Here is a 16,587-nt window from a genome sequence, read left to right on the forward strand (position 1 = left end):
GTCGCCCGGTCGGAAAAGCAGCAGCTCTGGATCCCCCTCGGAGGGGGCCGCGCTTGCCCTGGGTGCGTGACACCCAGGAGGAGACAGCACCCGCCGCCGCGTGCTCCCAGAAAAGGCCTGGGTTCTGCACAACGTCCGATGAGGAGAGGCTGGGGCTGTTTGTGCTCCGCAGGGATGGGGTTAGTCCATCCCCTCCTGGTACTTGGAGGATTTGGCGCTCCCAAGGACGCCCTCGGTAGGAACGCAGGCCTCTCGCTCCCGCTGTGGGAACGGTGTGTGGCCTGGGGGAGTCGGGAGAAGCGCCGTGAACCGGAGGCCCAAGATCTCTCCCGGCCTGTGTCCTGTTAATGAAAGAGATTGCTCTCTGTTGGCGAGGCACCTCGACTGCAAGACTGTGCAAGGCCATCTGCTGCATAACTCGTGTCAGGGACCGATGCCGGGGCATGAAGGGAACCGCGCTTCTAAAAACATAAAACTTTTATTTCATTTCAGAGTGCAGCTGAGCAACCCCGCTCCTCAACACACTCCGTCCTAATGCCTCCTGTTGACTTGATGCCACGGGAGAGGGCCTCATCAGCCCTATCTGTAGGAATTTGCCTTGTGTTTAGGCAGGAAGGTGAAGCTGGTAGGTACAGGTCCCAGAAGCAGCTCACTGGAAGAAAGAATAGAACAAAACCAAGAACAAACAGTAACAAAAAAGAGGTTTGTGTTCAGTACAACAGAGCCACTGGTACCCAGATGTTGCATGGCCCTGTAGCTCTATAGTGATGGTGACTGCAGACAGCTGTGTCAAATAAGTCTTCACCCTCCCGAAAATTTAGGGCTGCTGCACAAAACCACCTCTGCTGCTGAGCTTTAACCCTGAGCCACAGTACTGGAGGGATGCAGGCTCCAGATAAGGGCAATGCCCTTCTTGCTGGGGAGTCACCAAGAGTCAATGCTAAAATGGGTTCCTAAGTTTGGTGACCTGAATACCAGCCTCACCGCTGGCAATGACGTGCCTATAATCAACACGAGCATCTGAAAGGCTCCTCCCCACCTCTCGCTGTGCTGGTGCAGAGCCAAAACCCAGTAAGTGCCAAAAAGTATTAAGGTCAGATCCTAAAATGATGTAAGCCAGTTCTATTGCAATCAGATTTATCCTAGCTTAAGACTTCAACTATTTCACACTTTGGAACACACGTTGTATTTTCAGTGCAGAGTAATTTTCTTTATAGTCAAGGCAGCTTAACTTATTTCCTGGATGCTGGTTCAATACAGCATCGCTAAAACTTTCCATAAGACATGTCAGAGAGAGTAACCCAGCAGGGCATAGAATTGCATAGCAAGAACCTGAATCTACAGCACAAAAGCAGAAATAGAGTGTGCTCAGAGAACCCTGCTTCTGGTTAGCATCTCCTTAAAATGAGCTTTAATGAATAAACCTAAATTGCTTTAAAATTTTGAGTTCTTATGGCTATAAATGTCTATTACATGGCACTGTAAAGACCACAGGTTACAAAGCTTTGTGCAGCCTAATGGAGGCGAGTTCCGCTTGAAAAACGGCATTTAAAAATTCTGATCAAAACTTGATGTACTTTTAACGTGGTTTTAGGCAGCTGTTCACAGTACTAACAAAATGGTTGAGGATTAGCAAAACCAGAGAAGGCTGTAGCCATGCTCTATTTTTGCTAATCTCTGTTTCCATGAGATGGGAAATAGCAGCTGGCTGCTCCAGCTCTCATTTTAGCTGTCTTTGAGCTTGCAAAGTCATTTCAAGCCAGTGCCTCAGGACTCATAGGTGTGGGGAAAAGCAGTTTCCTAGACTTTGTTGCATGAACTCAGAAATCAGATCATGAAAAATGGGGAAAATGCTCAGATCTCCTAACTTGGGGATGGGGACGGCCTTCCTGCTTGCCATCTGTATGGGCCTGGCAGGGCGGGACTGTCGGGGCAGAGCACGGAGGGGTCCGATGCTGAAGGCCTCAGACCTCCCATCGTTGCACTCTCCTCTGTTGGTTCCTACAACTCTCCTGGCATGAACAGCGTGTCATGAGAGAGATCAGCTATTCTAGATTTGCAGTGGGTACTGGATGACCTGCTGAAGCAGATACAGGGATTGAGAGAGCTTTTTATGGCAACTCCAAACTCAGTTAAAACCTCAAAGTAAAGAGTGGTTAACCCTCGCTGCTTTCTTACAACCTCTTAAGCTGAGGGGAAAGAGTCACCACCACCTCTTTGGAGGATACATGCAGGCACAGTGGTTTTGTGGGGCTCTGCAACGTCCCTTTTTAGCAATTTAAATGAAATTCAATGCTTTATTACCTTATTTTAATCCAATCGTCCACGTTTTGACTTGCCATCAGCGTCTCCAGATAGTCTCTCCCCATGTAGTAAGGCGGCCGCTCGTTAATTTTCTGAGGTAGATGTTCTAATAAGCCAACTGGAATATACCTGCAATGAAATGTAATGGCACTGTGTGCTGTTGTTCAACTGGTACAGGCTTGTACCAGTTCTCAGCTGGGGAGAATTACCTGCACAGGAATGAGAGCCATTCCAGCAGGAACTTCCTGGTCTTCTCCACTCCCTGAGTATCTGACCCCCAGTGCTCAAGGCCATAGTTGGTGAAGTCTTTGAGGATATCAAATCTCTCGCTGGAGGAGATATCCCAGTGTCTCTGTTCCTTGATTTCAGTGAAAAGCCACGGTTTGATAAGTGCCCCTCTGTAGCCAAAAAAAAAAGTGCATTGTTATTCCCATGACTGATGCTTCTGAAGATGCCAACTAATCTAAGAGACTTATTTGGAGTCCTTCCACCACTTACTTGCCAGCTAATGCTGCTTTCTTTTTTTTTTTTTTTCAATTTCAACAGGAAGCTGCTGTAAGTTCCCAGATGCAAACTGATTTTACCAATTTTTAAAGAGTAGTTTCACCAAGAGGAAAATTCTCATGTTTTGGGTTTGTTTAGGTATTTTTTTAATTCATTTTTTACTCTTGCACCAACAGAGCTCAGAAATGAAGAGGAAATACAGGCACTTGCCTTGCAATCATAATTCCTGAAACGCCCATCTGCATGGCTCGATTAGCATCTTCGTAAGACAAAATATCGCCATTTCCTGTCCAGAAGGAAGGGAGAAGCCAGAGGTCAAAGTGATACATGAGGGCAAGTCAAAATGAGATAATCCAGGCATGGGATAAAATTCAAAATGGACACAGGGTCCGAGAGCCAGATTGTCCAAAGAGGCTCTGGGACTCATGTTTAGAGACTCCCAGGGAGGGATGCTTTTGATTAATGTTCCCCTTAAAAGGAAAAAGAGAGCCTTCTCCTCTCTTATTCTCCACTCCCAACTCCTACCCTGAAGGTTTAGCTGGGACTGCCTGTCATGGTACCCAAGAGAGAAAGCACCTGCTAAAAACAAAGTGTTTTGTGTCCTGCTTGTTCCTTCCCCTCCTACTCTGTTCTGTGCTCATCACTTCTGGCCCCAAGCGCACAGGCAGATCTGGGCTGTGCAAGAGCTGCTGGTAACTCACTCCATCGTATCAGCAGCAGCAGTAGGGATACTCCAACCTTTCCCCCCAGCTAAAAGTCCTTGGGACCCTGCTTTTTTTCTTTTTAAAAAATATTTCAAATCAAACATGTGGCACTTTCAGTCCATGTGACAAAACAACAGAAACACCTACCAAAGAGAGGCATGGGGCTTGCTATTTTAGCACATTCTGCTATGTAGTCCCAGTCAGCACCCCTCGTGTACCGCTGTTCCCTGGATCGGCCATGAAGCTGGGGAAGAAAGTCACAGTGAGACCTCACTGAATGCCCCAGAGGAGGCAGGGCAGAACATGAGCGCTGGAGAAAGGTGCTTCAGCAAAGGCAATGATACCGGGCTGCGGTAAAGGATCCCTCTGGATCTACAGTGCAGCCAGTTGCTAACAGACTGGGCTGTGGAAGTGGTTAACAGAGCTGAGAAAGGGCTGGATGCTTTCTGAGTAATGTTTTGGCTATTTGCAAGCCGGAGCAAGAAGTGACCGTTCACAATGAAAGGGAATATTCACTGTGGGCAGGAACTACTCATCCTCACGCAAATGAGATGGTCCTATCCTTTCCCCCGCCCTGCTGTAATGAGGTTTATTTGGCTGAAACTTGTTCCAGAGCACTGCAGGAACCATCTCCCTTCGTAATGGATACAAGGCTCAGGAGCACCTAGAAAAAATGCTCTGTGCTCTGAAAAACGCTCTGAATTTTTCTGTTGTTACCAGAAAACACTAAAAGGTAGTACGCAGCTGGTCAAAGGCATTTGAAAGAGCTACTCAGCTGTGGGGAAGGGTAAGGTCACCCTCGTGTTGTGCTCTAGGCTGACATGCAAGCAGAGTTCCCCAGACACCAGCCAAGAATCTCACGCCACAGCAAGTATCCCTGTACCGTGACCATGGATGCTCCCCACTCCCGGATCTTGGGGATTATTTTATGAGCCACATTAATCTTTTCTTGCACCCCCGTCCGTATCTTCACAGTCAGTGGGACATCCAGCACCTGCAGAAATGGGAGAGTGAGGCCAGGCTGAGGCAGGAGTCGGCTCCATCAGCTCATCTCTGGCTGCCAGCAGGTGCTCTGACTCACCGAGTTCATCCCTCGGACAATCTGTTCAAACTTGTTGGATCGAGTCATCAGAGCACAGCCTCCTCCCTGGTGGACAAAAAGTGGCACAGTCAAGACTTTCTGCTTCCCTGAATAGTGAAGAGCCTCCTTGGAGCTGCTCAACAGCAGCTTTCTAATCAGGGAATGCAGGTAAGGCTTGGACCATCTCAAGACTTGGAGAAAGGGGACTCTTCAACGAAAAAACGCCACAGCCCTTTTCCCTCCCAACTTCTACTTGCTGCCAGGCAGAAACAGCTAACCATTCCCTCCTCTTTGAACAGCTCACTCGCCTTCTGCCTAAAGTCTAGAGCCCATAAATGAAGCTCTGGATCAGACTGGCAGGAGCAGATCAGGTAGCAGGGGATGAGGCAAAAGACAAGCATCTATTGAAGAAAGCAAAACACGCTGCAGAACATCTTCTTACCTTCTTGTAGACCAGGTCAATGGGACACCCGACATTGATGTCTACAAAGTCCACTTCAATTGTCTGGTTCAGGAGCTCGGCACATTTGGTCATTGTGTCTGGAAATGCTCCCTCCAGCTTCCAAAGGGGGACAGTTTGCATGAGTTCAAAAGCAGCTTTTCTCTTCAGAAGTGAGTTATCATTTGCCTGGTTATCAAGATGATAGCACTCACCTGCACCCCAAAAATATCTTCAGTATGGTGCCGTTTAAGGAGAGCCCACTCAGAGGACTGGCCCTGAAGCAGGTTTGTGCACACAGCCATCTCCCCACAGGTGACATCTGCCCCGAAGCGTTTGCATATCCTTCGGAAAGGGAGGTTACCACACTAAAAGAGACAGCAGAGAGATGGTTTGTCAGGAGATCGCACTCTGTTCCAAATGTGGCAATGGCAAATTTTGACAAAAGTACAGAATTATCTACCTACCGTGGTCAGTGGAGCCAAGTAGAGCTTGCCTTGGATTTCCAGCTGGAAAACAAGGATGGAGGAGCATGTTAGCAGAGCCGAACCAGCAGTGGTTAAACAGGAAGATATTCCAGTTAGCAATTTTATCACTTGCTTTGGGAATAACTCAGCGGGAAACCCAGGAAATGACCAGTTTTGTTTGAGAATCTCAACTACTCCCTGACAATGTATCGCTTGGATAAAAGAACCAGAAACTTGAACCGCTCAATTTGTTTTCACTGCTCAGCTTGGAGAAAACTCAAAGCAGTTACAGATATAGAGGGTAGATAGATTGGCTAATAGATGTAAGGATGGAGGTGATGAGGAAGGACGGAAATGATGAGGAAGAGAGGAAGAAGGCAATGTTCTCACCCCAGAAGAGCACTGTGCAGTACACACAAACCAACCAGCCCCAGCCTTGGCTTTCTTTGCAGATCATTCCCACCCTCCCTGAGAGCTCAGCCTCTACCCTCCTTCACGTGCAAGGGACTGCAGCTTTTCTTGGTTCTCACCCCTCTAAGGACAACACCACAGCCCCGAGAGCTCACCTTCCTGCATCCTTCCCCTCATGACAGTAACACGGTCCCCAGGCAGCTCTGTTCTCTGCCTGCCTCTCACCCAGCTCAGAGGTCTCTTCTGTCTTCCCAAGCACAATCTTAATCACTTGACAGGTACACAAGAGACGGCAGCCCTCGACCAAACTCTCACCTTCTTCTTCTCACATGACCGCAGCTTTATAATGTCTTCGTCTGTCACTGGGCCCACTGTTTTGATGGAGGAAGCCTCCTCACCACCTGTGAGGCCAGGACTCTGCAAGGCATCTGTTTTGGGATCTTCTCCCCGCTCAGGTAGGACAGGACATTTGGGGCTGTCTCCCAGACCCTCCTGGGGTGTTGTGCAGTTGGACACCTCTTGCTCCTCTTTAGAGTGCCCCGTGGCTTTGCCTCCCTTCCCACCATCACCGTGGGTCTTGGCCAGAGTACGGAGGTACTCATCAGCCTTCTTGAAGCTAAACTTCCTCTTGCGCAGCTGGTGCTGGAGGTCCTTGGAAAGGTTGTTCCTCACCAGTGACTTCCCTTCCCACTGCTTGACCAGGTCCGTGTTGACGATGTTCTGGTAGCCGTCCCCGAGGTGGGCCTGGGCAAAGCGGCAGGTGACACCGTAAATGCACTTGCCGAAGGTTTCAAAGAGCACGCAGCTGCGGCCCAGGTCAGCTGGCTTTGCGGCCATGTACTCGCCGATATTGTGAAGGAAGCGGCACCGCGGGCCGAAGTAGCACTTCTCTGCACACCCCTTAAAACAATAAAGACAAGGTTAAAACCTCTGGCCTCTGCTTGCTGGCCTGGGCATGCCTGTACCTTCCAGCACAAGCAAGGTGAGCCTGGATCTGTCCCGGCCCAGAGAGGGGCCAGAACTGCTCTGAGCACCCATCGCTCCCTGGCTGACATCAGGCACCCCATGGAACGCTCCCAGGAAGCTGACTGCTGGAACATGCCACAGAAGGGCAGCGACGTACTCACTTGAGGGGACATTTTAGCACTACTGCTTCAGGGAAGCTGACATTTTACTTGTCCTGCTCAGCTCATCCCACTTCACCCTCTCCCAGCCAGCCAATGGAGGCAGTTTTGCCAGCACAGCCCCCGGCTATGCCCACCCTGCTGGGAATTTGCCCTGGTGCAGCTCCACCTTCAATATGCTTTCCCAGACTTAAAAATAATGCTGCCCTTGAGCAGGAAGGGCCCACCAGGGTCCCAAATTTCCCGTTCCAGAGCAGCGCAGAGCAGGGCCCCCACACCCTACCTGCGATACCGATGGGCACAGCCTGCTCTGCTCATAGTGGTTGGGTTTCATACACGGCCTGTTCTTATTCTGCCCGCGGGCCCGCTTCCGCTCCGCAGGCTCCTTCTCTGCTCCAGCATCCTCTTGGCTTTCCCCATCCTGACCGAGGTCCTCCAACCTCACCCGTTTGGCGGGGGGCTCGCTTTGGCAGCTGCCGACCTCCTCCTTCTTCTCCTTGACCTCCTCCTCCTCTTCCTCACCCCCGCTGCCCGCCTGGCCGCTGCCAGGCAGGCCCCCAGCCCGCAGGTAGGCATGGAACTGCTCCTTGGAGGCGAGAAACCTGCGGAAACACAGCACCCGTATGAACACAGCCCGGGGGGACGGGGGAGAGGGGGGTCTGCCTGCCTGGAAGTGGGGGGGGGTGCTGCCGGGGCCGGGCATGTACCGGGGGGTCCGGAGGGTCCGAGCACGCACCGTGGGGGTTATGGAAGGTCCGGACACGCAGCGAGGGGAGGTTATGGAGGGTCCGGGCACGCACTGGGGGGGTTATGGAGGGTCCGGACACGCACCGGGGGGGATGCCGGGGCCGGGCACGTAGCTGGGGGGAGGGCAGGCCCCGGCATATACCGGGGAGGGAGTACGGAGGGGCCGGGCACGTACCGGGGGGGGGGGGGGGGCGTTATGGAGGGACTGGGCACGAAGCGGTGGGGATGGCGTGGCCGGGCACGTCCCGGGGGTTATGGAGGGGCGGGTCGGCCTTGGGCCCGCACTCACCGGGCGCGGACCGGCGCTACCCCTGCAACCGCGGCCGCCATGCTGCCGCACGCGGCGATGACGCGAGAGGCGGGGACCACGTGACGCGGGCGCGAGTCGGGCGGGGCGGGTATAAAAGGCCCGGCTGAAGGCCGGTCGCCTCACAGCGGCGGGCGGGGTGGGCTGAGGAGGGTGGCGTGCTGCCCGGGCCGGAACCGGGGCGCTCGGCCGGGCTCTCCGAGGGGTCGTAGCGCTACCGAGGGCCGTGTCTGTCCGGCTGTGGGAGGCCCTGAGCCCTCGAGGCTTGCTTGGGGTGGGGGAGACCCTGAGGAAGAGGCTGGTCGTGGGGGCAGGCAGTCCCACTGCCCTGGGGGAGTCCTTGAGGTGAGGGTTGGTTGGGGGGCTGCCCACAGCCCCCCCCCCTGCGTCAGGGTTGCCTGAGTGGAAGAGGAGGCTGGTGTGTGGCCCTTGCACTTGGGAGAGGTGTCATTCCTTGTTGTGGCTCTTCAGGGCTTCTCTCTGTTTTGGGGCACCTCCTGGGTGGCATCCTGTGAGGGATCTGGGATTAACAGGGATTAACACCAGCTGCTGTGCCAGGCTGTGCTCTTGAGCAGGAGCAGGGCTAGTCGTGGCTTGAGGGAGAGGAGAAAAACACCGATGGGCTTTTGTCTCGTGGCTTCTGAGGGGTTTCCTGACTTTGGGGAGAGGGTCTGGCTTGTCTTGCTTCTTCATAGCTGTCAGCTGGAGAAGATGCGGAGATTGTCATCTTTCTGCAGAGATGCAGGGTGCTTGGTGTGGGTTTTTCTATGTTTGGGGTTTTTTTTGAAGCAGTAAATGCAAGGCTGGGTTGCTAGGTGCTCAGCCTGAACTGGGGGGATGAGCCATCTCCTGTTGCACAGAGCTGTAAATCTGCCTTAGAGCTGTCCCACGGGCAGAATTTTATTGTGGCTGCTCCGGCAACAGGATTTTCCATGTTACCCTTTGGAAACATTTTCAAGCTTAACCCAGCTGAGGTGTGGGAGGGCTTCATCTTCCCACTGATGGCCCATGGGAGGAACTGGTCTGTGCTCCTTGCAGTGGGCTGTGTGCCATCGTGCCTTCCTCCTGCTGTGGACAGGCTGAAGGATGGATGGTGAGGCCATGAGACAAGGCCACCTTGTCTCTGGGGACTGGGGTTGTCCTCTGACATGGGCTGTAGCCAACACAAAACTGACTCCAGATCTGAGGTGCTGGCACACATTCCTGATGGATGCATTAATGAGGCTGTCACGCTAATGCAGTGAGCGAGGGCTGGTGCTCGTGAGACTGGCTGGAGTGTAAAGTCTGCCTTTGCGTTTGGTCTGTGGGTGGAAGTTCAGGCTGAAAAACAAACTGACATGTCAAATGTGGGGTGTTTGGTGCGAGATGGCACATGCTGGCTTCTGCTCCCTCCTCTGTAGCTGCCATGTCTTCCTAATGTGTTTAGGACACTCATTACAGCCTCTCCTGGTCCATAGTCCCTGCATGCCAGAAACAGCCAAGAGCTGTGATCCTCTGAGCCCATGCCTGGTGTGCGTGGGCCTCAAGCAAGAAAGATCATGTAGCGAGGGGGCTTGAGGTCTCGTGGGGTGATGTGTTCAGAGCTCTCCTGGATGAGGTTTCTTTTCCAGTTAGGCTCGCATCCCTTTGCAGTTATGCTCCGTCATCTGCACAACCTTGTTTGACTCATGCTTGGCCTGGGCTACCAAGAGGGTGAAAAATAGCCGGGAAGTCCAAATGAAGAAATATCCATGCTCCATCATTTTTCCTGTCCCCTGCACTGAATCTGAGGGCCTTGCCAGGCCCTTTTAGCTGAATAAAAAAATTACCTCTTTCTTTTCATGAGCCCAGGAAAGCAGGCTGGAGTGCAGTTTCAACCCTGCATTGTAGTGCAGGTACCAACAAGAGGAGGCAGAAGGTAGCTTGTGGTTTTTTGCCTTTAGGGACTGCTACAAGCTGGTGAAGAGCAGCTGGTGCTTGTGATGCCGGGGAATTACCATAGTGTTGAGTTTGCTTATAGGCACCTAAGTTGTGTGTGTACGTGGCACAGAGGTAAGATTGCACGTGGGCCTTTAATTTTGGTGTTTTCCTGTTTTCTGCTGCCTTAGCACAGTTTTCTCCAGATGCTCCATCAGAAATGTCTTCTGGGAGGAGCTGGGAGCCTGGCAGGGTGCTTTTGCCATTGCCAAGGGTGGGCAGGTTGCATGATCAAGCCAGGCTGCTGTGAGAAGAGCTTTTTGGCTGATTGGGTGTTAATTAGTTTGGGAGTGAAATATGAGGAATGCAAAATACTATTTTAAGCTTCAGCTTGGCTGAGGGAAGGAAGGAAGGAAATGAGGCCCTGGGGATTAATGAAATGATTTCACTGATGTTTTCGTGGGGCAATAAGCCTGAAGTCAGAGTGCTTTTGACTTGCCGTACTCGGCTGAGGTCACAGACTTTCACATCTAATCCCTTCTCAGGGCACTGGCTTGGCAGTTTTATGAGGCTGAGCCTCAGGCAAGCTTCCCAGCAGACCCTGGTGAAGGGTCTGAGAGTGGAGCATGAAGCCCCTGGGATTGCCAGCTCTGCTGCAGCCCCTTGGGCACCGAATCAGAGCCAGCTGCAGTCTGTGTGTCGTGCATCAGCACAGCTGCTCTTGCCTGATGTGACAGGGGCTTAGTTGCATGCAGCTGAGCAGCTTGGTGTTCACCCATGGTTGCTAAAGGATATACAAAGGAAGCCAGGGGAATCTCTGATGGTTTTGGAGAGGTGCTGCTCTTGTTGGCTGCTTTAGCTATTTCACCCCTTGCTGTAATCAGGTCATACTTAGGTTGGAAGCGGGGCCAGGGGAGTGAGGCGCTGTGAAGCCTGCATTGCGGCTGCCTGAACTGGACAGCTTTCGTGGGTGAGTATAGCACCTGGATTGCCAGAGCTGTCACTTCAACATCCTTCAGCAGCACTAAAGCAGCTTTGAAGAAAACCAATACCCAAGAACTCGCTGGGAAAGGCCAAGTCAGGAAAAAAGGAAAGGTTGATTACAGGAAAGTGTGATATATATATACAGGGAGAACTAAGTCAGAAAAAGTTCAGCTACTTCAATGTCCAAGTTAAACAAGGCACATGTATTAATGAAACTACCCCTACCATGGGCTCCTGCACAAAAGTCGGATGTGTCAAGCCCCTGGTTCTGGCTACTACACCCAGGTGTTAGCTGAAAAATGAGGTTCTGTAGCAGCCCCAAGAGGTCATCTCCACAGCTGCAGCAGGGTGAGAGTGGGGATAGAAATTTGGGCTGGTCACATTTGTTTGGATGCCTTTCATAGCAATGCAGTACTGTTCTGAAAACCTTAGCTGGTTAATTGTGTAAATGGGCAAATGCCACAGAAGGCAGGTGTGAGATTTGCTGCTGATGTATGGGCAGGGTAGCTAGAGCTGGAAGTGAACCATTGGGTCCTATCCATCTTCTGGTCAAAGCAAAATCCATTCCTCATGTCTATTGTCTACTCTTTATCCAGTCTTGTTTTTAAAGCCCCATGCAACAGAGCTTCCAGCCTTCTGCAAAGGAGGCTATTCCCATTGCTCATAAATCTACTATCAGGAAGCTGTTTCCAAGATTAAAGCTTAAACGTTTCCCCTCTCTAGTTTCATGCCCCAGCTCCCAATTCCCTCCCTGCCGTAATCACCAGGTCTCAGTTTCCTCCCAGCAGCTGACGGTTCATGTGGATACATGCTGGGGTTTCTATACCCCACACTAAGACCCCAAAAACCACCGTGCCATGTCTGCCCCAAGAAGACCTGTGGTGGGACACTTTGGAAATGGGGTGCACTCCTCAAATTCTTGTAAATGGCTGAGCCAGGCTTTGGGCAGGCAATTGTGTAATGGCGTTTAGAAAAATATCTCTTGCTGTAGTTCCCTCTTGGCTAGTTTAAGAGCTGTTCAGAGCGCTGACTTAGCGTTTGGCCCATGGATGGAGCAGTTAAAGGTCACTATCTGGGCAAGGTCTGTGTGGTTTTGGGACAAGCTGTCAGTGCACTGGAAGTGGACTGGAGTTCAGGGTCTGTTGTGGATCTCGTACCACCTATGGCAGGAATGATTGTTCCTTAAACTGCGATAATAAACCATGGTGGCGAGCCCTTGGATTGCAAAATCCACATGGTGTGTGGGCAGGGGTTTCTAACAGAGGCGGGAGTGAGGGAGGGAAACGTACTGGACATCTGGGCTCACGTGGGAGTGAGGGAGCAGTGTGGGATCCTGAGTCTCTTGGCTGTGGCATTCAGCCCTTCATTAGTAAAGCTTGGAGAAGACCCCAAGTCTTTTCATCAGACCCTAAAATAAGATGAAGCCAAGGCACCAGTCATGGGAGAGGCTGATTTCTTGGCAGAGGCTGCTCTGTGTGACGGAAGAGGCAGGATGTAGCTTTCCCCAGCGCCCCTGGGCACAGGAGTAGGGGAAGGCCCCAGTTCTCCCATTCTGGGAGCTCTGGGGGGCTTTTCACACCAGCCTGTGTCCCTCCTAGCCTTCATCGCCCTCAACCCTGCTGTTCCCAGGGCCATTTTGGGGCAGCTCCTTGGGTTGGTAGGGGGAGAGGCTCCTGAGAGGGACCCTTCTCTTCTGACCTCCCCTGTCACCTGAGGTCACCCCATCACTTTTCCAGGCAGGTTGGCTAGTCCCCTGAGGCTCGGTTCTCTGTTGGGACTTCAGAGGAGTTGAGGATCTGGACAGGAAAGGTGGTTACCTTTAGCTGGCGTCTTCTAATGCCCTGTACCACCAGATAAAATCTCTTGTACATTTTTTATTTTTACATGAAAAAGCAACACTGAGATTTCCTCCTGACATTTAACTCAGTCAGTAAGTGACAAACCGAATAAACATTCCTGTTTCACTGGGACAAAGGCTCCAAGATCCTGCTGTGACTAAAATGTTTCATCATTTCCGAAGTGAAATGTTTCAGTTAGAAAAAATAAGAAAAGAACAACTAAAAATGACACGTTTCAATGTTTTTCTAATTATTTTCTCCATTTTGGCTGAAGCTATTAGTCAAATTTGGCCCCACTTCACAAATAGTTTTGGAACCTTCCAAAACTTCTATTTTGGTGACTTTTCCCGTCATTGATGAATAATAGTTTGATCTCTGCCCTGCTCGCCAGCACAGTGTGCGTTCCCATTCACCCCTAGGCGCTTTCCTTTCAGGTTTGCTGCTGGGACCTGCTTTGGCACCCCAGCCCCGTGACTCCTGCAGCTGCCTGGCTGTACAGCTGCCTGCCTTCCCCCAGGCAGACTGGGGCTGCCTCTGTCCATTCCCACGCTGGATGTATGTCGAAATGCATGTGTGTGCATGTTGGGTGTTCTTGCGTGCTCGGGCCATAAGACTCTCGCTCATCTGTGTGTCTCTCTCGCATGTGGATGGAGCCTTGGTGCCACATGGTGATGGAGCAGGATCTTTTTTGCAAGACCAACCTGTGCTAGCCTAGCAGTTGTACCGCATGACATACCTGGGCTGATCCTCCATGCCAAGTTCTTCCCAGTCACTGGCACAACGTATTTTTTGGATTCCAGGTGAGCGATGTTTTTCTCCCCAAAACCTGGCTGCTATGAGCATGTTACCTCTGCAGCTCAGCAGCAGTTCTAGAAATGAGCTAGGGAGCTTGCAGACAGAGGAATGGTGAGCAAGCTGGGATCTTTGCTGTTGCCTCTGTCCTCATGCTTGCTCTGCCTGCATGAGTCAGAGGGGAACAACATCTGTTGATTTTTAGGGTCACAGATGGTTTTGTTTAGCTTGTTAATCGTGATAGCATGGCCTGTGACTGATACATGGCTGCTTTCAGTGGTGGGTACCGAGGCTCAGAAACAAAAGGCTAAAGCATGTTCTCCTGTTGGTCAGTTTTGGACCTTACCTCGCCTCAACCGTGGTTCACTCCATGCAGTGGCCCAGGGAGCTGCCCTGCTCAAGGATGGGTGTTGCTCCGGGGCTAGTGGAGAGGTGGCAGAGCCTTGTCCCTATCCTTGCACTTGTGCACTGCTCAGCCTCAGGAGGAGGGCTCTGCAGCACTGTTTAAAAGCACTGTGCTTTTCAGAGCTCGCTTGTGTTGAATTTTGGAGCCGGTTGTTTCTTAGCATCCTTTCGTACCCTTTTGTTTACCTTTCTTCCTGAGGCACCTGAATGAAGGGGCTGCTTTGAATTGCCTGTCTCCTGGTGCCTTCTACATATGAGTTGGTTGTTGAGCCTGTAACTGCAGGACAAGCAGATAATGCTAAAGGTAAGCTGGGTGGGTCACTCACACCATTTCCTTCACTCAGTCCTCTTCAGCACCCTGCTGGAAATATGGATTTACAAGAAACCCCTGCAATTTCATTTAGTTTTGGAAAAATAAAATCTCAGTGCTAGTTTTATCAAAAGCCCTTCCTAGCATCTGATTTTTTGCAGACGAAGATAGATGTATTCTTTTTTTTTTTTCCTCCTCCTGACTAGGAGGTAGAGAGGACTGATGCAATGTCATCTAAGCTTGGAGCAACCTATGCTGCAGCAGCTGATGAGGTTTTGCAGAACTAAAACCACCCCTAGTTTTCCCCTGTCTCTTGGTATGATGGCGTGCCAGTTTTTCATCCTGCCTTTGTTCTGGAAGACTCACCATATGCCTTAAAATAAGAGTGTTGGAGGCAGTTGCCTGTGCCTGCCTTGAGTGAGAGATACTCCTGTGTGTGTCAAGGACCTTGCCCAGCTTATAGGGGGGTTCCCTTTGTCTTACGGGATTTGTAGCCAGGCAGTTGCATAGCTGTGCCACTCCAGGTTACTCAGAGGTGCCTCAGTGGGATCACACTAGCACAGTGACTGCAACGTTCCTGTGCCAGTTGCTTGCATTCAGCTCAACTGCAGAGCATGCACTTGGCCGGTATCACTGTAACTTAAAGGCTAGCTCAGCTCTTTTGTGAAAGAGGCAGCTGTCCCTATGCTGCGGACATGGTCTCGTGCAAATGAGTGGGAAAAAAAGTAGGGGAACAGGCAGTATTGTCCCCAGAAAATGTTATTGCTTTTGAGATGAAAAGATGTCACTTCACTCTTTCTTCCTACAGCACAAGGGACAGAGTGAACCAGCTTTGGTTTAGCAGTCCTAATAAATATCATATGTGAGCTTTAGGGTGCTTATACAGGACAAACCATCCTTTTTGGCTTTTTGCTGCACTCGAACAGCTGCTGGCAGCTCTGCTCTTGCTGTTGGAGGGTAAAGGAATAGCAGCACTGAGAGCAACCATTAGCTTTTTCCAAGTAGACCTTGGCAATGCCTGGGATGTGAGAAGTCCAGAAGAAAGCAAATGGGCTTTGGCTGGGGTCTTGGAGCCTGAACGTGAGCTGCTCTACCAGAACTCCCTGTACTGGTAGGGAAGTGAGGAGATCGCAATGTTTGCAATGAGCCTTGACACTCCCCTTCCTGAACTGGAAAACTTCCTTCCCATTTGTTTCTCCCACTCTACCCCCATATGCCTTCTCAGCAGGGACTAATACACTTGCTTTCTAGGCTGGCTTAATACTGACATGAGATTGCATCTCTATGTATTGGTATGTGTGCTCCCTCCCCCTACAGCCTTCCCCCTGCTAACAACGGTTGAATCCCTTGGCTAATTTCAGCAGCATTTGGCAGAGAGGAAATGTCTCAAAAGCATTGAATTCTTGCAAGTTTCGTGGGGGTGGATGGTTTGGTTTAGTACCCAAATTTGTGCCCCCCCTCCCCCCCCCCCCCCCCCCCCGGTTGATCTCGGGCAGTTGGCCAGCAGGCAGAGTGGGAGCTCAGTGGTCAGTCGGTACATACAGCTCCAAATCCAGCTGCGGCATACTCCAGTGGGAGTGGGAAGCAGATATAGGGTGATGGGGGGGCACTGGAGGGAAAAGTAGGGGGTACCTGGGAGGAGTATATATGTTGGAAGAATGTATGCATGTGTGAGATCTGGCATTACTGCAGTGCAGGGGCTACAACAGGTATGGGAAGGAGCTGTGATTATTGACGTGTGAGGAGAGATTAGGATCTATAGGACATCAGTCCATAAGGACTTCTCCCTCTTGGAGTACAGCTCCTGCTCAGCAAAGCAGTAGAGGACAGATTCCATGTTAAAATGTGCAAATGGCTCTGTGGAAACCCTAAGAATATAATCTTGCTTTAAATAAATCCCTGAAAGCCACTCTAAAGTGAGTCAGGGATAGGTAGCCAGAGTCTGTTCGTGCTAGTTTTGACCTATAAGGCAGGACTGCTAACGCAAGCACTCAAGCTGATGCCGTGAAAAGCCGAGATCAGAACTCAAAGCAATGCAAGTCTGTCCCGCTGTAAAATTGCTATTCCACAGAGTCATTCAGTTTTAAGAACAGGTGAAGATTTTTCCAAAGCTTTAAGGAGTGCGGTGCCCTTTCCTGGTTAAAGGTAGGATCGCGGTCCCTTAAGTCCTATTGAAAAGCCTAATCCATTTCTCCCCACAAAAGCTCCGTGTTTTCCCCTCCTTTCTCCCGCCCCAGGAGGTGGTCTGCACCAGGCAGCATTTGCTGAACTTGG

General features: G+C 51.1%; 1 protein-coding gene across 1 annotated transcript; it reads right to left on the bottom strand.

Moving 5' to 3' along the window:
• Positions 1-489: 489 nt before the first annotated feature.
• On the bottom strand, positions 490-8,137 carry DUS3L (dihydrouridine synthase 3 like). Its single transcript, XM_049808859.1, has 13 exons — positions 8,071-8,137; positions 7,318-7,636; positions 6,226-6,810; positions 5,500-5,541; positions 5,248-5,400; positions 5,036-5,152; positions 4,594-4,659; positions 4,396-4,506; positions 3,660-3,756; positions 3,019-3,094; positions 2,514-2,702; positions 2,305-2,433; positions 490-652 (listed from the first exon to the last, which is right to left on the bottom strand). Exons 1-13 carry the CDS (start codon positions 8,109-8,111, stop codon positions 580-582), a joined length of 1,998 nt encoding a protein of 665 aa, XP_049664816.1. The 5' UTR covers positions 8,112-8,137; the 3' UTR covers positions 490-579.
• Positions 8,138-16,587: the final 8,450 nt, after the last annotated feature.

Source organism: Accipiter gentilis, chromosome 8, assembly GCF_929443795.1.
Source record: "Accipiter gentilis chromosome 8, bAccGen1.1, whole genome shotgun sequence".
Taxonomy (NCBI): domain Eukaryota; kingdom Metazoa; phylum Chordata; class Aves; order Accipitriformes; family Accipitridae; genus Astur; species Astur gentilis.